Source organism: Hippoglossus hippoglossus, chromosome 3, assembly GCF_009819705.1.
Source record: "Hippoglossus hippoglossus isolate fHipHip1 chromosome 3, fHipHip1.pri, whole genome shotgun sequence".
Classification (NCBI taxonomy): Eukaryota; Metazoa; Chordata; class Actinopteri; order Pleuronectiformes; family Pleuronectidae; genus Hippoglossus; species Hippoglossus hippoglossus.
Window position 1 is genome coordinate 19119984 of NC_047153.1, and position 23146 is coordinate 19143129.

Below are 23146 nucleotides of genomic sequence, written 5' to 3' on the forward strand. Positions count from 1 at the left end.
GTGTCAGCAAAACAAGTGTGGGCGGGAAAAAAGAACGTAGAGAGGAAGCCTCAACACACAATCACACTTCACACATTTGCAAGTGCATTGACTCACGACACACAAACATCTGTAAAACCGCATAACACAGCAGAACACATTTTAATTCTAGTCACCGTTCCCTCCCACATCACATAGTGTTTATAGTTGTAGACAGAAAAGCAACAACACAAAACACAAGCTTATGTGTGAATATGAATTAATGTCAGGGCTGGTTTGAAATCAATTTCTCTCCATTCATATCGCCTAACGAACGTTTTCTGGATTTTGTACTAAACACAAAAAACTATTCAAAGACCTTTTTTTATTATAAGCATCAGCTGTCAGAAGCTGGCTATAGTTAAACAACAATAATAAGCAACCATAAATATATTCTATTGACTTATTTAGATCTCAGTTTATTCACTTCTTGCATCAGTAATTTTTAATATATTTTTATGCAAGAATTCTGGCTTTTCTTGTATCCATTACACACAGTGGACACTCAGCATCTCGTTCTATCTGCTCCAGGTGTGTGGCTGAAGTCAGCACGTACAGCAGATACAGCACCAGAAACAACACATAACACTATAGAAAAAAAACATTGGGAAAGTGCAGAAAAAACTAAAAGCACAGATCATGTATCCAGTCATCTTCTGTGCCCAACTCCTCAGCAGCTCCAGCTAAAGGCGTGTGGTCATTCGACCGTGCTACTGTGAACAATTTTAGATTTCCAACAAAGTGCTCAGTGTGCTCAAGTACTCCAGGGACATGCAGGACAATGCAACTAACTTCAGTCAGTGTTCTTGACGTCTGTTTTTTATATACATACATGTGCGTGAATACGTTAACTCAAGTGACATGCTAGAATGTAGAACATGAACCACTCACAGTGTGTGTTATTCCAATGACTAATGCTCATCAATGCAATTACTGTATAAGGTTATACAGGTTAAGGTCATGTTTTTTCAGTTTTATAATGTCACTGCATAAATCAGTATACTTTCTGTCTAACATATTTATTTATTTATATGTGTATGTATACATACATATATACATTTATGTATGTATATATATGCACCCGCACAAACACACATACAGTGGGGCAAAAAAGTATTTAGTCAGCCACCAATTGTGCAAGTTCTCCCACTTAAAAAGATGAGAGAGGCCTGTAATTTTCATCATAGGTATACCTCAACTATGAGAGACAGAATGAGGAATCCAGGAAATCACATTGTAGGATTTTTAAAGAATTTATTTGCAAATTATGGTGGAAAATAAGTATTTGGTCAATAACAAAAGTTCATCTCAATACTTTGTTATATACCCTTTGTTGGCAATGACAGAGGTCAAACGTTTTCTGTAAGTCTTCACAAGCTTTTCACACACTGTTGCTGGTATTTTGGCCCATTCCTCCATGCAGATCTCCTCTAGAGCAGTGATGTTTTGGGGCTGTCGCTGGGCAACACGGACTTTCAACTCCCTCCACAGATTTACTATGGGGTTGAGATCTGGAGACTGGCTAGTCCACTCCAGGACCTTGAAATGCTTCTTACGAAGCCACTCCTTCGTTGCCCGGGCGGTGTGATCATTGTCATGCTGAAAGACCCAGCCACGTTTCATCTTCAATGCCCTTGCTGATGGAAGGAGGTTTTCACTCAAAATCTCACGATACATGGCCCCATTCATTCTTTCCTTTACACGGATCAGTCGTCCTGGTCCCCTTGCAGAAAAACAGCCCCAAAGCATGATGTTTCCACCCCCATGCTTCACAGTAGGTATGGTGTTCTTTGGATGCAACTCGGCATTCTTTCTCCTCCAAACACGACGAGTTGAGTTTTTACCAAAATGTTCTATTTTGGTTTCATCTGACCATATGACATTCTCCCAATCCTCTTCTGGATCATCCAAATGCTCTCTAGCAAACTTCAGACGGGCCTGGACATGTACTGGCTTAAGCAGGGGGACACGTCTGGCACTGCAGGATTTGAGTCCCTGGCGGCGTAGTGTGTTACTGATGGTAGCCTTTGTTACTTTGGTCCCAGCTCTCTGCAGGTCATTCACTAGGCCCCCCCCCCGTGTGGTTCTGGGATTTTTGTTCACCGTTCTTGTGATCATTTTGACCCCACGGGGTGAGATCTTGCGTGGAGCCCCAGATCGAGGGAGATTATCAGTGGTCTTCCATTTTCTAATAATTGCTCCCACAGTTGATTTCTTCACACCAAGCTGCTTACCTAGCCTGGTGCAGGTCTACAATTTAGTTTCTGGTGTCCTTTGACAGCTCTTTGGTCTTGGCCATAGTGGAGTTTGGATTGTGACTGTTTGAGGTTGTGGACAGGTGTCTTTTATACTGATAACGAGTTCCAACAGGTGCCATCAATACAGGTAACGAGTGGAGGACAGAGGAGCCTCTTGAAGAAGTTACAGGTCTGTGAGAGCCACACATCCTGCTTGTTTGTAGGTGACCAAATACTTATTTTACCGAGGAATTTACCAATTAATTCATTAAAAATCCTACAAAGTGATTTCCTGGATTCTTTCCCCCCATTCTGTCTCTCATAGTTGAAGTGTACCTATGATGAAAATTACAGGCATCTCTCATCTTTTTAAGTGGGAGAACTTGCACAATTGGTGGCTGACTAAATACTTTTTTGCCCCACTGTAGTTGTTCATAGATGTCTTTCATTATGTGTTCATCCACAAATAATATTTGCTGTAACGCAGTAATGGAAGATGGACGTCTGTCTGTTTATCTTTTAGCACTTATATAGATTTAAGGTAGGGGAAACCACTGTAAATAATAATTAACATTATTCTTTTACGAAGTGAACTTTAAAGAAAGAATCTTTTAAAATACTTGTTACTGGTTCTCATTCAAACACACTTGCATCCATTACTATAACTCTGTTGCACTAAGAGGTGTCAGTTTCAACATGTGGCCACGAAAAGCCATAGATCAACGTGCAGTATTTTAAGAAAGCCAATAGCTGTCGCTGATGTAAAGTCAGCTGGTAATTGGACGTTTTGTTTTGTTTTGTTGCCTCTGGTTTATTGTGGGCAAAACGCTTTTACCTTTTTGCAACATAAAAATAAGTCATGTAAAAACTCTGGAAGTGAATGTCCGACAGCTTCAAGAAAATTAAGAAAACGAATCTGACTGTAGTTCCCTGCTGATTTTTAATAATTTGAAAATAATCTGAAAGCAATTCACCAGATTCTAGTTAGAAATCAACAGGGACATTTGTGCTCTGATATTAATGTGTGATATGTTGAAAAAATGTGAAATCTAAATGCCAGAATACAGTTAACAAGACCTCTGAGTGTGTTATACCGTTTGAACATAGGATAGATATGTCTGATGCTGTACTGTGATCAACTTTGCTTGAAGGAAAACTAGTCACGAGTCCACTGAGAGGAATCCAGTGTAATCTATGTAAGAGGAAAAGATGCATGTTGTTGTAATGTTAAAGCTGCATATTTACATGGATGTAACATTGACTGTTTCGTCCCCTAATCTTTGTACGGCACTTAAACAAAGGAACAGATCCAATAATATGGCTTCCACAATTCATAACTATAAGATTTACAGTTATGAAACAGATTGTCTCAGTTTAGGGCTTTGACTTTGTTATGTATGTTTGTTTGGAAATACTTTCTAAATTTAATCATAATCTGCTAATCCTTCTGCCATATTTATAGATCATTTTGTGATTTTTTTTTTCATAATTACATTATAAATATCTCCTATTAGTAGATCTTATCAATGAAATGTGGAAGTCAAAATAAGAAAAGAGGATTTTACTAATGCAACGCTCCTCCCTTATTTTAGAGTCAATCATCTCTCCGATGATGAATGTTCACCTCGTTCTTTCTGTGAAAGATTTGTGAAAGGTCTTGACTAATTATCAAGTCTCTCTGTGTTGGCATGAATGTGGATCCGGTCTGCTGTCCTGTGTCAAGGTTTTGCTTTGGGGCGCTAAACAGGCAGCCTACAGCAGGGTGCAGTGCGAGCTACTGTTACCAACGTTGTTGGAATAAATCTGTGCTACGGACACATTTTTCAATAAACTCAAATTTGATTACTTCTGTGTTACACTTGTCAAATCAATGCTTCTTTCTTTGTTGTTTTATTGCAACTTGGACATGAAACCTCAGCTGAGCAGATATAACTCTGAGCAGTTTCCTCATGGTGCTTTCCACATTATTGTATGGAGACCTGCCACTGGGAGATTGTTGGCTGTATTAGTGGATCAGTTTCTGCTCTGGAGGGAGAAATGAATGTGAACAGCACGGTGGAGGGGCGGGAATCTCTGTTGTCTTGTTAAATACGTCTGTTTCATATTTAAAGACAAAGTTGTGTTTTTAAATGAAGCTGAATGTTTAAATGCCCCTTTTCTTTCCTGCTGTGTCTCGTTCTCACGCTCCTTTTTTTCTCACTGTTCAGTTTTAAATGTCAGTTATATTTCATGGATGATAAAACACAGAACCCTGCGTGTCAGTTGGAGGAATGAAAACAAGAACTCTAGTCTTTTTTTTCCTCTCTCTCTTTTAAACCATTTCATCACATTCCTTCTACTTCTCCATTTTTCCCATGTGTGACCGCTTGACCTCACACTCACCCACCCACACGCAAACAGAGAGAGAGAGAGAGAGAGAGAGAGAGAGAGAGAGAGATCATCCTTCCTCCCCCCCTGAGTCGACCGTTCCAGACTGTTAAAGCAAGAATCACTTAGGTTGTAAATGTTACATTACATTCTCACACACAAGGAATGAAAACAAGAACTCTAGTCTTTTTTTTCCTCTCTCTCTTTTAAACCATTTCATCACATTCCTTCTACTTCTCCATTTTTCCCATGTGTGACCGCTTGACCTCACACTCACCCACCCACACGCAAACAGAGAGAGAGAGAGAGAGAGAGAGAGAGAGAGAGAGAGAGAGAGAGATCATCCTTCCTCCCCCCCTGAGTCGACCGTTCCAGACTGTTAAAGCAAGAATCACTTAGGTTGTAAATGTTACATTACATTCTCACACACAATCACAAACACACACACACACACTCACACACACGCACAAGCACACGTTCACACAGTCATTACAATTCTTCTTGTGATGCAAGGCAGCCATAACTCATCGACACTGCATCTGTCACTCATGTTTGTTTGTTGGTTTGTTTATTTGCAGGATTAAGCAAAAACGGATTTCCACCCAACTTGTCCGAGGGATGGGGTCAAGTGATGATGGAATTGTTCTTCATATTGACTACATTTAAAAGGATATATTCATGATTATTGGATAAGATTCAGATTTGTGACACTCAGTTTGCTGTTTACGATTAAGTGACACAGACTCTTCATCTGTTCACACTATAGACTCTATAGTAAACAGCGACTTTATATACAGTATTGTCCAACTGTGCATAACTGTTAGGACGTACATAGTCATTGATCGCAGTTACATTTCTGAGTATCTAGAGGCTTGCTGATGAGGACATTTTAGAGGATGTCCCCATATGATGCTTAATAATTGAAATGAGGTTATGCTGAAGAACAGAAAGGCCTCTCAGGATAATGCAATGGTGTTCAACAGTTACTAGATCCTCCAACATGATGACACAGTCAATGTGATTCACCACCTATAAAACTGTTTCAACGAAAACTCTACATGAATACACATTTAACAAAATACACATGATGCAGGGTTGTTGTATCAGTCTGTGTAATGCATGTGTACCTAATAAACTGACCATTGAGTGCATTCCAGACTAGATGGCTTGTTGATGGCGTCACTCTGTTAACAGTGAATCCCTCCGCCAGGCTGGACAACTGCTGATGTGAGAAGTAGACCCCGACAAAACATATCGTTTCTTTGAACATGAGTTCAGAAAGTTAATTTACAAATAACAATAGTTGGTGTTTGAAGTGACTGTGTCAAGGCAGTGACAAAACCAAAACAGATCCCAAATCAGCCCAGTGGTGTTCCGCTGCTCCAGATGTGAACAGTTACTCGAGCTATGCGTTCAAGTGGTATCGGAATAATCGGAAAAATGATGCAATGAAAAGAATTCACGTGAACGCCATCTGAAAGTCGGACAAATAAATTGGAAAGTCGTCGAAAAGTTTTGCTTCGCGAGTTGTCAGGTTAATAACGTCATCACTAATTAACAATACTTTTACAATCAGCTCCAAGCAATAGTTTTTTGTGCGAATTGTCATAATCTGTGTTACTTTTTGTCACTTGCAAACTGTCTGCAAATCTCTTACAAGTACCAGAAAGTTTCTTTCTCTTCTTTGTTGTTGGGCAAGTATTGTAAAGAGATGTCATGGCGTTGCTTAAATGCTCCAAACAGGTTGTATCCACATTCCGACTTCAAAAGCACGTGAACGCATCAAAAGCAGAAACAAATCACAACTCGGGAAATAGTCTGTTTCCGAGGAGCACGAGAACGCACCGTCCCAGGGAAGCATAGCTCGGAGCTCACAGCTGCACCAGGTCTGACTCCTCTCTTGTTTTAAAAACCTCTTTGTTTGTGGTGTGACTCCGAATCAACTACACACTTAGCATCATCACATAATCTGTCATTGAACTGTGATTTTAGAACAGACGGAAAAACAACGTTTTCCTTGGTTATCAGGACGAGAAACTACAGAAGCCCATTTGAAGCTGGGCGGGTTTGGCATGTCCTCGTATCACTGCTTGGTTTGGGACTGCGCGCTGACAGTGTTGTGTGATGTCAAGTGAGGACTCTGAGTCCAGCTCATAACAACACTTCAACTTCTGAAAAAAACAGATTTCACCTTCAGGACAAACGCGTTTCTCAGCACATGTTGATAATGAGTTTATCTTGACATGGACATGAGGGTTTGTTGTTGCGATGGAAACAGATAAACCTCCATTAAACCTCTTTTCTGACCAACCTTAATAACTCCGTGGGTTTTCACAATAAGTCCATTTATTTTGTCGTCAATTTTAACCGTATGTAAGTGGGTGTTTAGTCCATAAAGTAATACGCGCTGCTCTACTGGACTGTCACATGTTAACACCTCCTGCTAAAGAAGTAAAATTAGTCTTTACGGTTGATCTGTTTCCGGAGGTTCATGTGAGCTGTAGAATCACTCGTGAGAATGTGTTGGAATTGTATTGTGCAACGTGTCACACAACATAAGTAAGTCATAAGGCCCATGTTACTACTATTACTACTACTACTACTACTACTGCTGTCACTACTACTACTAATAATAATAATAATAATAATAATAATAATAATAATATAATTTAGTCTTAGGGCTGCTCACTGCATAAGTAAATAAAACAGACAAAGCTAATAAAAGCAAGTGACTGTAAATACACATCATAATCACACACTACTGCTTCTATTTGATTTTGGTCCTTATATTGTTTTTTAAAGCAGGAAGACATAAAAACAAATTTTAAAGTAAAAAGGCTATTGAAGACAAATAAATATCGGAATAAAACCGGCCTCAATGAAATATGTCCAGATTGAGTTAAGATCCAGAGCGGGTTTTGCAGAATTGAAAAATTAAAAAAATGTGAATTTGTTATTTTCTGAAACCCGAAAAGAGCCTCAAACTCGTGTCATATAGGATGAAATATTGTGAACTGAAACAAAATATAGAAATTCTGTGTTTAGTGTGTTTTTATTTTATTTTTCTGCTACAGCAATCAATTCAATCCTTAAAATGTCTGCCGAGCTGTACACTGTGAGAGGACCAGGCGGGAATGATGCAAGTCTTCAAGGCACCACAGTGGGGGGCAGCAAACCTTTACACCGCTTCATGAAAGGACAACCCAAGACTATTGGCGTGAGACACACACACACACACACACACACACACACACACACACACACACACACACACACACACAAATAGAAGCAGAAAAGTAACAAATAATGATTCTGCTGTCAGAGAAAATAAATAAAAGCGTAAATAAAAAAGAAATGAAGAGGTCATGTTCGACTCTGTTTTTGATTTTCTTTCAGGTCGTTGTGTTGGTCTTGGGCTCGTCTTTCTTTATCATTTCAATTGCAATGTTAGACGACCTCCCTGATGAGCCTATGTGGAAAATCAACCCAGCTGTCATTATTCAGGGGATTCTGGTTGGTATTACAACAAGAGGATTATTGGTCATTAGATCACAGAGTGAGAGGTGATGGAACAGTGGTTCGCATTGTTTATCATCGAACATTCTTCACAACAAGAAGTTTGCCGGTTTGAATCCTGGTTTCTGTGTGGAGTTTGCATGTTCTTTGCACATCTCAGTGGTTTTCTGGGGCTACTCCAGGTTCTTCCTCCCACAGTACAGATACATGCAGATTGGGGTTAGGTTCATTGGAGACTCTAATGACTGTAGGTGTGAATGTGAGAGTTAATGGTTGTTTGTCTCTGTATATTGGCCAGGGTGTACGCCGCTTCCAGCTCCAGCTGTGCTATTGATAACAATTGGACCATAGTGTCAGATTCTTTTTTCTAAATAGCCAATTTATAAACTACTGAATAACAATTATACCAAAAATATAGTTAGTAGTTAAGTATCAGCTTTAGGAAATATCTATACTGTATATAAGCAATATAATAAAACATCTTTACTCCTCCTTTCACAGTTCATCATGTGTGGGATTATGTATATTCTGACAGAGCACAATCCAACCAAGAAAACAGTAAGATCTGTTTTTATATTTATAAAGCATTACTGGCAACTTTAGGACCATGAGCCTTGCAGATAAAACAGTTGATTAAAATATATTATTGTTTCAAATCAGCCTTCTCTTTCGGACATGGCTTTTCCTACTAAACCGATCAGAAATGTAATTTTCAGCTCTTATTCATTGACCAATGACAGATCATTTCATTCACCGATTTGTCTGCAGGGCTCTCCATGTTGTCTGCATACTGTGTGAACTATTACCAACATTTCTAAGTGTTTGTCTGTCTGTCTCTGCTGGTGTCTGCATGTAGGTCACCATATCTCTGGCTCTGAGTATTGTGTCGATACTGGCGACATTGTGGACTGACTTGCACATCCTGCCCGATTTAGTACACAGCCACTACTACAGGCATTATGCTTACAATTATAACATCACAGAAACAGAAGAAGGATTATGGACAGAACATTATGAGGTGATTTTTTATTTTATGGTTATTTGTTGTTGTTATTTGTTACAAATCAACCTTTTAGATTTCTCTGTTAAGGCTTTGTTATATGGTACTGAAAAATGTATACAAACATCATACGGTTGGTTTCTCTTGGTTTAATATAAAATGAAAAGTTAATTTACTGATTAGTTAAGAATATAATGAATGATCTTTTTCAATGTTTATCATGGTATCAACAGTCAAGGTATGGGTGATACTACGTGTCATACATTATGTCTGAGATATGTGTGTTTTTGTTTAGGACATGGGAAAGAGCTTGGAGGGGATCTTTGTATTCTACAGTTCTGCTGGTGCAATTATTTTAATTGTAATGTCAACTCTGGCTGGAGCTGCCCTGCGTTCCACAAAGAGTCAGGTAAATCAGCATGAAACCCCCACTTCCACACACATTATTACAGACAGTGCTGAGAACTTTGAATGTAAATGGTCTGTATTTATACAGCACTTTTCTAGTCTTGATGACCACTCAAAGCGCTTCACAGTACAGGTTATTCCCATTCAGCCATTCACACACACATTCATACAGTGCATCTCTGGGCAGCACTTTTTCCATGAGGGGCAATTCGGGGTTCAGTATCTTGCCCCAAGGACACTTCGGCATGCAGATGGGGAAGACTCTGAATCCATGATCTTCTGGTTCGAGGACGACCGCTCTACCCCCTAAGCCACGGCCGGCCTGAATGTCCCAATCGCTAAGCGAACAGTCTCGCAATATTTACTAAGCATAAGATGCAGCATGACCAATGAGGACTTCAGTCAAGCATTAGACCTTGTTTATACAGTAGTTTGTGCCAACATCCCTCCTGAGTGATCCGATCACTAGTGGCCAAAGCTAAGTGCAGGCGTGAACACACCCTAATGTGTCCTGAGATCTTATCACTCAGATCACATCAGCAGGTGGTCTGTGACACGTGGCCACGTTGTTTTTCGCTGTGTGAACGAAAATGCGTCCTGGTCCACCGCGTACTCAGCTAACGTCTCTGACCCATTTCACAATACACCGAAGATATTTTTACATTTCTCAATGTCACCACTGACCACCACATTAGGTTTGACACTTTTTTCAAATGGGTAAAATTAATATTTCATAGCAGAGCTGCACACAGCTCTTCGATTATCTCAGCCCCTCTGCCGACTCACAGACACACAAAAACAAATACACATCTGTAAACTCAGACTAGGTAAAAACAACATAATTTGGTCCTCGCAAACACAATTGACATTTGTTTTAACATATAGAGCGGGTAAGTGAGATCAGGAGACACATTCAACTGAACACTGACCATTTGGGATCGGATCTCTCAGGACGGACGTAAACACCAGGTCTGATCAGAACCTTTACTTTACTTTTTCATCTCTTCAGGCTGTTGTCATGATGACGGCTGCACCAACTGAAACTCCAGCAGAATGAAGGCCGCAACATAAACGTCTTAAGTGGGACAACGTGAGAAGAGAACTATGAAGCAACATGATCCTTGAGCCCTAAATATTAACCAGTACTAACTAGCTTTATATACAAGGCAATACAGATTGTATGTATGTCTGATACGTGTTGCCGTGTGGTGTTTCTGTGATTTATTACTTTACTTTATCATCAGCAAGGACCTGCTGCTTACTCTGCAGCCAGCAGGTGTCGTTGCTTTACTTCCGTGTTATGTTTACACAGCTACGCCACAGGACGACAATCCGGGTGAAACTGAAACCTCCGGCTGCCCATGACACTTTTATGTGTTTTTTTTTTTACTATTTTTACTCTTCTTTAAACAGCAACTCCAATAAACTCAAACACTGTGACACCTTAACACACTGTCCTCTCTTCATAGAAGATAGAACGCGAGACATACCAAAAGAGAACAGGGAGTGAGTGGTATTCATATCATGACATATCATGTGTGTCCCTCCTGTGCGTTTGCAAAGGTGACATTTTGATTTTGTGTGAGGCTGACTTAAGTTTAGCATTTTGTGAGTTTATGTTTTCACCTTATTTAATAAAAGAATGCTGAAAAGCGAGTGGTTCGTCTCTGGCTGTTGTGGTGAGACCCAGGTCGCATGGTCATTTGCCACAGTGACGCCCCACGTTGGGCTACACTGTGTCTCCCACACACAGCCAGAGACGAACAAGTTGCTTTTCAGCATTTTATTCAGAGACTAGGTGCAAACGAAACTTAAATACAAACATAAATCCAGCAATTTCTGCTGGCGTGTAGTCAGTCCCTCTCTCTCTCTCTCTCTCTCTCTCTCTCTCTCTCTCTCTCTCTCTCTCTCTCTCTCTCTCTCCACATGTGGACTTTTCTTTATTTAACGCTGTCAACTTCACATTTTCACTTTTGATTAACACAAATTAAATAATGTGTTTGTAAATACAAACACATACAAGGTTTAATTGTTCATAAACAAAAAAGACAATGAAATGCATTTATAAAACAATGAAAATACTGTTAAATCATTTACTATGAACAGCACTTGCCTGACAATCTACAAAATTTGTATGAAAACCAACTGTTTTACAAGATCCCTGTAACAATTCAATATTTACCGTGTAAACTCAAGAGCAATAAAGGAGAAAGTAATTCAGTTCATACTATATAATACCGTTATCATCTTTTATTTGTGTAGTGGACTGTGTATTCACAAAGGTTTGACATGCTGTCTCAACACTTGGTGCCAGTTTCTACAAGGTTTATTACTTATTCACATCACTGGTCAGTATGACATTTTCTTTGCTTTAGTTCTGATATGTGGGAAGTTATGTAAGTATATTTTAAGCATTATTATTTTATTTATACCACTTCTGCTGCAGACTACAGTAATACTTTGCTTAATGCATATGAGAACAATCAACAAGCAAACAGTTGCTTATTTATGTATCAAGCACACACAGAAACATTCATTTGGAGTCCGATCCTCTGGCCATTTGCTGAACGTAAGTAGTCATGTGTTCCATTGGTAACACAGAAATACTGATAATAGCTGCTTTCAATCATTTATTGTTCACTGTGTTTATTATGGGTGCCTAGTGGTGGCACCACTAGGCGCAATGCATTGCATGGCGCGAAGTAATGCAATGCATTACATATTGTTATTCGCTGGCGTATATTATTCTTAGTTCCGCTTCCGTAAATTTTCGGCGCGCTTCTCCTCCCACAAATTTTGTCGCACAATCACGAGACCTACAAATAAACATGCGGAATTACGTCGAATGGTGTGCTATGACTTTTATAAGAATTTCGTCCAACAGTTCGCATAAAAATCGCGATAACGTGGCCGAAAACGTACAATGGGACTCAAGGTCTCTCGCCCTAAAGAGCGAGTTGCTGAAAATCACTGTTTTCAGGCCCTTTTTTCTTCACTAAAACTGCTCTCAAATCCACAAACGGAGGCTCTCAGACATGATTTTTAGATCAAAGAGCAGTTCAAGAAGTTTCCTTCGCAGACATGTAACTCTCAAATCTCTCGGACCTGTGCTTATACCCGCTGCGAGAAATCGAGGAATTATTTCCGAAACAGATTCCCCTTGGGTCCCATGTTAATTTTGACGGAAATTTCCGGAAAGAGCAAAACCGAAAAATAAAACGTAAATCGCTCCCACGGCTCCATTTCGTAGCTCTCACCAATAAAAAATATATCTGGTTATTGGTTAAAGTCTTGTGATTCTCAAAATGTTTTCATTTTACCGATATGACTTATAGTTTTTGAGTAACAAGCATTTGTTTGCGGAGAGCGCTAGAGTGTAGAAATATCTCCTCCCCATTGGGTCCCATGTTAATTTTCGGATGACATTTTTGGAATAACCACTACGTTTCTAAATTGCTCGCACGGCCTCATTTTTTAACTCTAACAAATAATATAGATATCTATTTGTTCATCAAAGTCTTGTGATTCTCACGGTGTTTTCATCTCACAGATAGGAGTTATAGATTTTTAATTAGAGCATTTTGTTCGTGATGTACTCCCAAGGTCAAAACTGTCACTCGCTCTCTGTCACAGGTGCAGTAATTAGTGAAGTTACACACACGCAGGGGGAGAGGGCAGGGGGCGGGGCCAAAGGGTGAATGTGGGTCAGTGGGAGAAAGGAATCTTTATATTTACTCTCTCTCTCTCTCTCTCTCCTGAAGCAGCCAGTCTGTGTCTCTCTCTCTCTTCCCAAAAAAAAGGGTTAGGGTCTGTGTGGATCCGGCAGCAAGCATGGCACCCATTCGAAATTTCTCGGCACGAGGAATTTTCTAGTTGTTTATTGTCGTTACTTGGACTATTGGCCTCTAGAGGGCATAGACACCCACGAATTCTCAATTGAATCTCAGAACCAAAATGCCCCAATTCTCTGTGTATTTGTGAAATGTGGAATAAAAGTATAATTGTCCTGAACTTAAATGCAAACAGAGCAAAACATTTGAATGAACACTGTCCCTCAAATCGAAGAAGCAGAGGTCTTGTGAAAGTCATTCCCATGGGTGAACCGCTGGTGAACACGCATGTGCTCTGTGACTCGGTACTGGCGAGAAAAGGTCATAGGGCAGCATGGGCAGGGAAAGGGCCGTACGCCAAGGTGGCTCCGCACATGTCTATTCAGAGAGCCTCGCTGGCTGAAGGAGCGGTCGCACAGAGAACACTGGAAAGGTTGGTGGAGTGGTGTTGACAGATGGGCTGATATATTTCTTGGCATGCTGGCCGAGAGAGTAGCTGGTATGCACACAGACAAGGTAGATGATATGGAGGCTTGTACACAGTCTGGTATACAAGAAGATGAACATGCTGCCAAAATGCCGCTCTGGCTTTTACCCTCCTCAGGGTTGGAGACAGCTTTTTGAATGGCGCCATCACCGGGTCTTTCTAAATTTGTCTTTCCGACCCAAGATTCATTCTTGCACTCATCAAAACTCTTAGCCCCAAGTCTTGCTGCAGTCCTACTTTTTTTCTTTTCAACACCTGCTACAGATGTAGCTTCATCCTGTTGCTCTCTGACCCCACTCCCAAATATGTCATTTTTGCAGAAAGCGATGTCGTCTGATTTGTGTTTGTAAGCCACAAGCAACTCCGCAGGTTTCGCACTAATGTCAAGCAGTAGAACCTGGTCTGTGGTTTCTGTAGCAAAGTGCGGCCTCAGAGACCTGCGACCTGTGTTGGCCTCCTCCTCCTCTTCATCACTGGACTGGTTTGAATAATCAGGGTGAGAGGGTTTGTGATCAGAGTCTCTGTACAATAAGCGTGTGTCCTCGTGGCGTAGGCAGTGGTAATGAAGATGTCCGTGGTATGACTGTCCTACCACACTACACATGAGATCAGACATGTTGCTGTCCCCTGGCTTTGTAAAAGTTAAGCGTGGCTCTGTGATTTCTGAGAGTTCCAGTGATGTGCGGCGTTCAAAGTCAAACAGACGACCAGTGACATTATCCAAAGCAGCAGTAGCTCTTCTCTCTCTGACAGACTCGTTTTCCTGCTGGGCAGAGACAGTATCGTATGTGCTTGTCTGGGCTCTGTGCAGTGTTGGGAACCAATCTTTCCTTGATTCATAGAGGTTACAATGGGGCTCCTGTCTATCCATTTTAGCCGGACCCCTGCTGGAATAACTTTGTTTGTCATTGGCGTCCCCCTGAGAGCCACTTCCTGTGTCCGACATCTCCTCAGGAAGTGGAGCTGCGTCTCTCAGGTCTTGGGAGAGCGTCTCCTCTGCTGCAGCTGACGTTGAGACGTTGGGACCGTCAGACCAGTCCAGTTGTTGATGTTTGGAGGGTAAATCATCGAAACTGAGCTCAGCTTTATGCTTCAATCCCCTGATGAATTTGCCGCAAATCTTATTCTGTGGCACTGAATCATCTCCAAGATATTTTGTGTGATCTTTACTCTGAAAGGAATCACAGTGAGCGTGGTGGTTATTATGATCCGTATTGTGGGATAATCCATTGTCCACATGTTCATCATTTTGTTTCATAAAATAATCTCCATTGCTGCTGTATTGTTGTTCTAACGTGTCGGATTGATCTCTACTAGATCTGTAACATATATCCTGTTCTGTGCAGTGATCTGAGCTATTCTTGTAATCCAAACTCTGTGTTCCAGTCACGTACTCACAGATTCTGTCATCCTGATCCTGTTCCCCATGGTGATTTTTGTGCTTAGTAGTAACACCCTCAGCAATGTCATCAATGTCTTTGCTTGCTAATCGTGTGGCGGCAGCTCTGCTGGAATCGACTGAGGCCTTGGATATTGAATGGTACGGAGGCACCTCTGCCAGCTGGTGCATATCTGCTGTACTGCTGTGGCGTATGACAGGCACTGCCTCACAGTACGGATGTGGCGATGAAGAAGAGGGTGATGATAACTTCCTCTTGTCCTCCACTTTCCTCTCCAGCTCCTCTTCTGTGCTCGTCTGCCAGGTCTCTGTGCCAGCTGAATGAAACTGATCCTTCTGCACCTCTTTGTCCACTTCGGACACTATATGCTCTTCAGCGGAGTCAGGGATATTTTGAATGAAATCTTGAGGTGTCAGATAAGTTAGTGGTGTGCACTTTCCAGTGTTGACACCATCAGAGTAGTCCTCTGATATACTACTGCAGTTACTTAAAATACAGCTGCTACTACAGCCGTTTGTACCATTTATACCACTTATATCTGTTTTTGTGCTTTTAATACAGGAATCCAAACTCGTTGAATGCATTTGCACTTCATCACATGAATATGGATGATCCACTCTCTCCAGCGGCCCTCCTGTTTCCTCCTGTCTTGGTAATGCATCCACGCTGCATGTTGAAGGTAGATGCTTACTACAGGAGTTTGTTGTAGCTGTACAGATAACGTTTCTACACAGCTCACTCTCATTTCCAGTGGAAACATTTGTTTTGTCTGCACCACTCGCCTTAGTCTTCTGCCATGCCCTTAAAGCCTCTTGCAGTTCATCCATCTGCAGGTAGCAAGCGCTAGTGAGCAAGCTGTAGTAGTACTGCTGGATTCGTGAGAATGGCAAATTCCCAGTATAAATGTAGTCCAAAAGAAGAGCCAGCACAGAACCAGTCAGACAAGGTGCCTGCAGTTCCACCAGGGCACCAGAGGAGGACAAGATAGATGAAAGCACTGGACTAGAAGCTGCCAGGACACACCTGCAGGAGCAAAGAGCAACTACAATTGTGATGCCGCAAAAACATTATTAAGTGAGACATACAACTCCCAATCTAAACAATATTTCCTAATATTTACTGTACATGTGGATATGTTTGGTTGTTAACATGTTGCTCACCTGTGTGCAGGATACAGTTGACCTGGACTCTGCCTCTGTCTGACCACACAGTCACAGAACTGAGCTCGCTGTCTTTGGAGGTTCAGGCTCATCAACAGAGATGCTGTGTGGCTAGTAACTATCTGGGCACAAGGTGATGCCTGGAGAGAACACAGCTCAGTCAGAAGTTCTGCTCAGGTAAGAAGATTGAAGAATGGCACAGAGCACTTTTTGCATAAAAGCTTAAACATTGATATACTTTTCTATTTGTCTCGTGAATGCTTTAAATATTGTTATCTTGTTGCTCTGTTACACGCATCATCTATTGCACTGGGAGAGGGATCCCTCACTCCCTGAGGTTTCTGCATATTATTCCCGTTAAAAGGTTTTTTGATAGTTTTTACCCTTGTCGAGGATTAAGGACAGACGATGCATCTTATACAAATTGTTAAGCTCTATGTGATTTGTGAATATGGGACAAATAACATTAGATTTGAGCAAAAACCAAATGCACATAACGTAAGCTCTTATGCTCCAGTTTAAAGCATTCCTTTTTTATGTATATTAAGCACTTCGATTAGATTAAATGTATACTTTCAAAATACATAGTTGTCAATATATGTTTTAAGTCAGCTACTAGAAAAATAAGGACAAAAAAGTACGAGCACTTGCCTATTTTACATATCACTGAAAGCCGAGTCATAATAATCGGTACTATCTTCATAGCCTAAACATGTAAATCGTGAAGAAATATCCTCTTACCTCCATGTTATATTGGAAGAGAAGCAAAAAAAAGCAGTATCCCGTGGTGTGCAATCTGAAGTTCCCTGTGAGTCTGTTTGCAGCTGAAATGGGAACAGAACCTCCATGGAGGATATATAGTCCCAGTCCACTATCTACGCACACTGTCTCATTCGGAAAACAATCACACGCTTTTCATATTGGGAGCATGGCGTGACGCAAAGGGACAGGTGCATATTAGGAGGGCTGGCATCTAACGTCAGAGATTCCATGACCTGTTATGGAGGGGCGCTGAGACCGGCCCACAAAGCACCAGTGAGAGGCCACAGAACTATGGCAAACAGATCCACTATAGCTGTTCACATCATGAGAAGATGGAAGAGTAGAAGTCCGATTTTTTATTTGCAACCACAGCATTATTTAAACTTAGAATGACAACTGAATTCTCTCAGCGAGCGTGTTTTACTTTGTATTTCTCTTGCAGGAAGGTCAAAGGTCAAGGTCATGTACAATTAGAAAATAGAAAGACAAAGATGGCGCTTATGCGTTAAGACATTTGAGGAAGAAAACAAGTGCAGTAATTCAGAATTGTAGAGTTAAAGGTTAAATTACTGTATAACCATGGTTGACAGTGCAGCATGTCAACCCAGTTTTCCACTGCATTCTTACAGTTACAGAAAAAAGCCACTGTCCAGACACTAAAGAAGAAAATCTGTACTCTTCTATCTGTTTTAATTCTACACAGGGACGTAGCTGAGCCGCCCAACCCTCAGCTGACGCTTTGTTGACAACTCCATACTAAGCCATCTCTCCACCCTGCACACCATGTGCTTGTCACGCTTTTTTATCTCCACTGCACTCTAAAGTTTCTGCCACCCCTCTGGCTGTCCACAGGGCAGTAGTAGGCCTACATTATTTTCCCTGGCAACTGTGCAATGGAAATACTACTGCCACACACCATTCCACAGTCACCCATTTAAAATTAGTCCTGTGGGACTAATCAGATCACAATGTGAACTTTCCAACTTTTGGTGCCAAGTAGTGTGTTGTGTGCACAAGGTGTCGGAATTAAACAAATGTCAAATAAATTGAAAAACTAGAATTATCACCTTGCAGCCATATCCCCTTTTTACTGATTGATTCTCTGTGGTGTCATTGTGCAGAGTGCAAGCTTATTTTCAGCACTCCAGAAGAAAAGGAGAAAAGACACAGGCATTACATACAGACAAATCATTGCACTTTGTTAAAACTTTATTTTATTATATTAAAATATTTGTCTGAAAATGTATGCATTTAGTTTCTTGTGTTATGACCAAAAACACGTTTTGATTTTGAAGTCGGTTGCTCTAGGCCATCCAACTGTGTATATATATATACATATATATACAGCCCGATCCGTTCGCAACACGGTACGCAAGAACTAGTGTCTTGAAGCGGATGCGGGCAGCCACTGGTAAGCAGTGAAGGGAGCAGAGGAGCGGTGTAGTTTGAGCTCTTTATATACAGTCTATGAGTGTGAGAGAACTTAGGTAGGTTGAAGACCAGTCGAGCTGCAAAGGTCAGATGGCACTAGCAGAAAGACCAACCCAGATCGTGAAGGGAGGAAATCTGAAGGATCTGGTGATACACCGTGTCAAACCCAGCAGAAAGGTCGAGAAGGGTGACCACAGAGGAGAGAGAGGCAAATCTAGCAGTGAGAAGTTGCTGACAGCAAGGAGGGCAGTTTATTTCAGACGGGTTGAGGGTGGTTTTTTCTTGAGGAGAGGGTTCACTCTTGCCTCCTTAAGTTGTCATACCGGATAGTAGTAGAGTAGTAGTAATAGTAGTAAATAGTAGAGTCATACCGGCCCAGACGTCACCTGGGCCACTTGCTGGCTAACCAACCGGAAAATAGTGGTGGTGGACAAAGAACAGAAGATGGCAGTAGGGATAGATGTGGCCATCCCAGCAGACAGTGACATCAGGAAAAAGGAGCATGAGAAGATGGAGAAGTAGAAGGGCTGGAAGAACAGCTGTAACAGATGTGGAAGGTGAAATGCATTGTGATCCCTGTGGTAGTGGGAGAATTAGAGGGAACCCTCCCCTCTGCTGCCACTTCCTGAAAAGGAAAGAGCATAACCAAGCCAAACAGAATAGGAGCAGGGGGGGGGGGTCATCACAGCTGTGACCCCCAAACTGGGTGAGTGGCTCTAGCAGATCCCAGGTACAACATCTGAAGCCTCTGCCCAGAAGAGTGCAGGAACAGCTAAGATACTGCACAGAACCCTCAAACTCCCAGGCCTCTGGTAGAGTACCCGAGCTTGAGGAAAACATGACACCCCCATGTGGGATAGGAGGGAGATTTATATCAATATATATAAATGTAGATATACCTCCGTCAACCGGTCAAGTTGCCTGATGCCTATAATTGTGACTAAAGAATTTCATCAAAGGTATGAAGTGTATTTTAGGGTATGAATGCTTGAGTTATGGTCAAAAAGGTTTTGACGTTAAGTGCGAGGTAAAATTCCCCCAGGCATTCCTGATTGTGTTGACAAGAATGGGAAGGAGGTGAGGTCACAGTGATCTTGACTTTTGACAACCAAATTCCAATTAATGCTCGAGTCCAAGTCAACGTTTGTGCCAAATTTGAAGAAATTCCCTACAGGCTTCCCTGAGATATCGCGTTCACGGTCAGCATCATACCCGCAGCTATTGCTGTCACCACTATGGAGCCATAAAAACAAAAGACAAATACAATATATGACTTGTGATTCACAAATTCACAAAATAATATTCATATTGAAAGAAAACAGGTTATATCTGAACAGGTTATATATGCAAAGCAAAGAGGGTCTCCCTTGGCATGCGCACAAGCACACACACATGCACACATGCACACCCACACACTTTACGAAATCAAATTAAGGGATTGTATTAATGCAAATACAATATACATTTTTTTAAATGCTGGTCGTGTGAAACAACATTTTTTAAAAAGCATGAGAACACAGCATTTTAAACCAGACATTGTTGCTGAGGTAGTTGAAATAACAATAAAGTTATCAGGTCCAAAACAGGCAGAAAAAGTGGCCAATGCTGATGCAATCATCCTCGTAATGAGGTCAAACAAAGAGATGAGTGGGCATTTTCCCTAAGAGCCAAACTCAGGTCAGGCCTTCTCACTCAAATCTTTAAATGCCTCAATGTGCATTGGGACTTAATAAGATTGCACTTGTAAGTGCCTGAAACTGATACTCAAGGTTACATTTGCAATTTTTATTATTGCAGCAACTGATGCCAAAATGTCCTGGCGACACACACACTTACATAAACACACACACACAGCAAACATCAAACGGACTGAAGCGGACTAGGCAGCTGCATGCCAGTTTGACATAACATTAAAACAGTTGGGTTCTGCCATAGCTAACGTTCTGTGCTACCTTCCAGCACAGATCTTTTTTCACATCCAAGGTGGATTCATCATAATCTCTACGGAAGCAGAAGGACTGCAACAACACACCACGAAGGCAGGGAACTACTTTTTTGAATAAATGCATCTAGTTCTTATCTTTACAGCTGCAACAGAGCAGGCGCACTGATGTACTGACATTTTCTGGGTTTTTAAAAGCTAAAATACGTTTGCAGCCATGCCGGCAGCTCTGTGAGGCTCTGATGTTGATTGTAAAAATCCCTTCCATACAAATTAAATTTTGTTCACTCTGAAATACAAACATCAACCTGCTATTGGAGCTGGAGGAAGGGTCAGGGGTTCACCAATCATTATGGATGTGGATTATGTATGTGTGTCGAAAATATCATGGAAATCTATTGTACAATTATGGAGTATTTCAGGGGTTGAACCAACTGACCAACTCCAAGCCCTCAGTAAATGACACGTATAAGGACAAAGCATTTTTCATGTGTAACACAGCAGTACTCCAATTTTTATGGTCTGAGTTCCAATAATAACTAGAATGGCATTAAGAGGGTGCAATACTCCGCCAAGGGCCAACAGCCACCTTACGAGATATGAAAATAGATTTTTATTTAGATCTGAACCAAATTGGTCACACTTGTCAATAACAGTCCCTTGTAAAGCCCATATTCAATTTGTGAATATGGGCTATACAAATAAAATGGATTGATTGGTTTAATAAATATGCCAGATTTCTTCTATTAAGATCCACTCATTATTATAGGATTTGGCTGGAGGAAAATAACATCGGCAAAGGGCCTGAAAATACACCAAGGAAAGAAGAAGTGCTTGATCGAAAGAGAGCAATGATCTCGCATTGATCAGTAGTCAATCACGTCAGCAGAGTGAAGTCCAGCTACCGGACTTAAACCAAAGTTTGCAGGACATCAGCCCCCCTGTATCTGAGGAAGTTCTCTCAAGCACAGAGGCCGTAGCAGAAGAGCCTCTAAAGCCCACTCAGCAAGGAAAACCAACAATGGAGAAGAAACCTTTACAAAACAAACCAAAGGTAAACTGGCCTGAAGCTTCAGAAAAAGCTAAATGGGAGGCCATCATTGCAGACCTAAGCACTATCCTGGAAAAGATAAAGGGTACAGTTGAGACAAAACTTGAAAGGATGGGTAGCATCATCTATGACTAAGGAGCGGAACATTTTGGAGTGACACAGAAAAACCGGATAACACCAACAATGGAAACCAAGTCCAGAAGGCAGCTGGAAATAGAATACCTAGTACAAGAGAGGAGGCAGCTTTAAAAAGCAGTGGAAGAAAGCATCAGAGGAACAGAAGGAGGGAATTAACATACTGCAGGAGAACATCAAGAGCCGACTGACAACCTTAAGGCGAGCAGAGCACCTAAGAACAGCTCGGAAAAGAAAGAAACGAGCAAGAACCTGTTTATTCAAAGACCCCTTCAAGTTCTTGAAATCTCTCCTGAGAAGAAGGATCTACATGTCATCTTTCTTGATCTCGCTAATGCATTTGGGTCAATACCACATAGTGTCCTCTGGGCAATTCTGCTTCACAACACCAGATTTTACCAACATATGGCAGCGTCTCGAAGTGGGCATCATGGCTGGCTGCACTATCTCCCCACTAGCGTTGACTATGAAAAAGGGTAATAGGTGGCGAGCGACAAAAGTCAGGGGTCCGATTAACACCAATCAGGGCCTACATGGACAACATGACAACCCTGACCACAACAGCACCATGCACCAGACGGTTGCTAGGGAAACCTGAAGACAACATCACATGGGCCAGAATGAGGATCAATCCATCAAAATCAAAAAGCATCTCAACAAGCAAAGATAAGAGATCATACCATTGGTTTACATTAATGGAGAACCAATTTTAACAGTGTCTGAGAAACCTATAAAAAGCCTTTGACGATTCTATGATGCAAGTCTTAAAGACTGCGAGCAGGTCCAGCAACTGTAGCTGGACATCAACAGTGGCCTTAAGAACATCGACCACTCCATGCTACCTGTCAAGCTAAAGCTCTGGTGCTTACAGTTTAGCCTGTTACACCGACTGATGGCCACTTACAGTTGTTGAAGTTCCTACCACAAGAGTTGAGAATATGGAGAGAATGATCAACTCCTATGTGAGAAAGTGGTTAGGAGTCCACTGTCTGAGCAGCATCAGCCTGTAAGGACACGGCATCCTTGAGCTGCCTATCTCAAGTCTCGTAGAGGAGGTTAAATGCACCAAAACAAGGCTGGAGATGACCCTCTCAGAGTCCCGAGACCAATCTATACTGGCTGTTGGACCATCATTGACAACAGGACGGAAATGGACACCAAAAGATGCAACTAGACAAGCAAAAGCAGAACTCCAACATGCTGACATTGTGGGCCACGTTCAACAGGGAAAAGGAGGTTCGGGCCTAGGTCAGAGTGGACCCCTGTGGAACAAGTCAAAAACTGGTAGTCCTGGAAATCTGGCGTCAGGAAGAGGCAGCAAGGTGAGCAAAGGCTGTCTCTCAAGACAGACAGGGGCAGTGGATGAAATGGGAGAGCATAGAGAAAAGAAAGATCAGCTGGA

At 41.5% G+C, this 23146-nt stretch overlaps 2 protein-coding genes across 3 annotated transcripts; one reads left to right on the top strand and one right to left on the bottom strand.

The window, feature by feature from the left end:
* The first annotated feature begins 6369 nt into the window (after positions 1–6369).
* On the top strand, positions 6370–10996 carry si:ch1073-291c23.2 (uncharacterized protein LOC799862 homolog). 2 transcript variants are annotated; one of them, XM_034575494.1, is made up of 7 exons: positions 6371–6508; positions 7697–7839; positions 8019–8135; positions 8640–8696; positions 8995–9156; positions 9434–9547; positions 10556–10996. In XM_034575494.1, exons 2-7 carry the CDS (start codon positions 7717–7719, stop codon positions 10601–10603), a joined length of 621 nt encoding a protein of 206 aa, XP_034431385.1. In that variant the 5' UTR covers positions 6371–6508; positions 7697–7716; the 3' UTR covers positions 10604–10996. The 2 variants fall into 2 exon arrangements, with proteins under 2 accessions (XP_034431392.1, XP_034431385.1); XM_034575501.1 differs by lacking the exon at positions 9434–9547 and having other exon boundaries at positions 6370–6508.
* Positions 10997–13596: 2600 nt separating this feature from the next.
* Positions 13597–17423, bottom strand: LOC117759341. Its single transcript, XM_034581409.1, has 3 exons — positions 17165–17423; positions 16424–16563; positions 13597–16286 (listed from the first exon to the last, which is right to left on the bottom strand). The coding sequence occupies exons 1-3, from the start codon at positions 17168–17170 to the stop codon at positions 13601–13603; spliced, it is 2832 nt and encodes a 943-aa protein (XP_034437300.1). The 5' UTR covers positions 17171–17423; the 3' UTR covers positions 13597–13600.
* Positions 17424–23146: the final 5723 nt, after the last annotated feature.

Coding starts and splice junctions, on each gene's coding strand:
- si:ch1073-291c23.2 (XM_034575494.1), top strand. CDS start 7,717: ATGTCTGCCGAGCTGTACACTGTGAGAGGACCAGGCGGGAATGATGCA. Junction 8,136..8,639: donor TCATTATTCAGGGGATTCTG/GTTGGTATTACA, acceptor CTCCTTTCACAG/TTCATCATGTGTGGGATTAT. Junction 9,157..9,433: donor TATGGACAGAACATTATGAG/GTGATTTTTTAT, acceptor GTTTTTGTTTAG/GACATGGGAAAGAGCTTGGA.
- LOC117759341 (XM_034581409.1), bottom strand. Junction 16,287..16,423: donor CAACTGTATCCTGCACACAG/GTGAGCAACATG, acceptor TTGCTCCTGCAG/GTGTGTCCTGGCAGCTTCTA.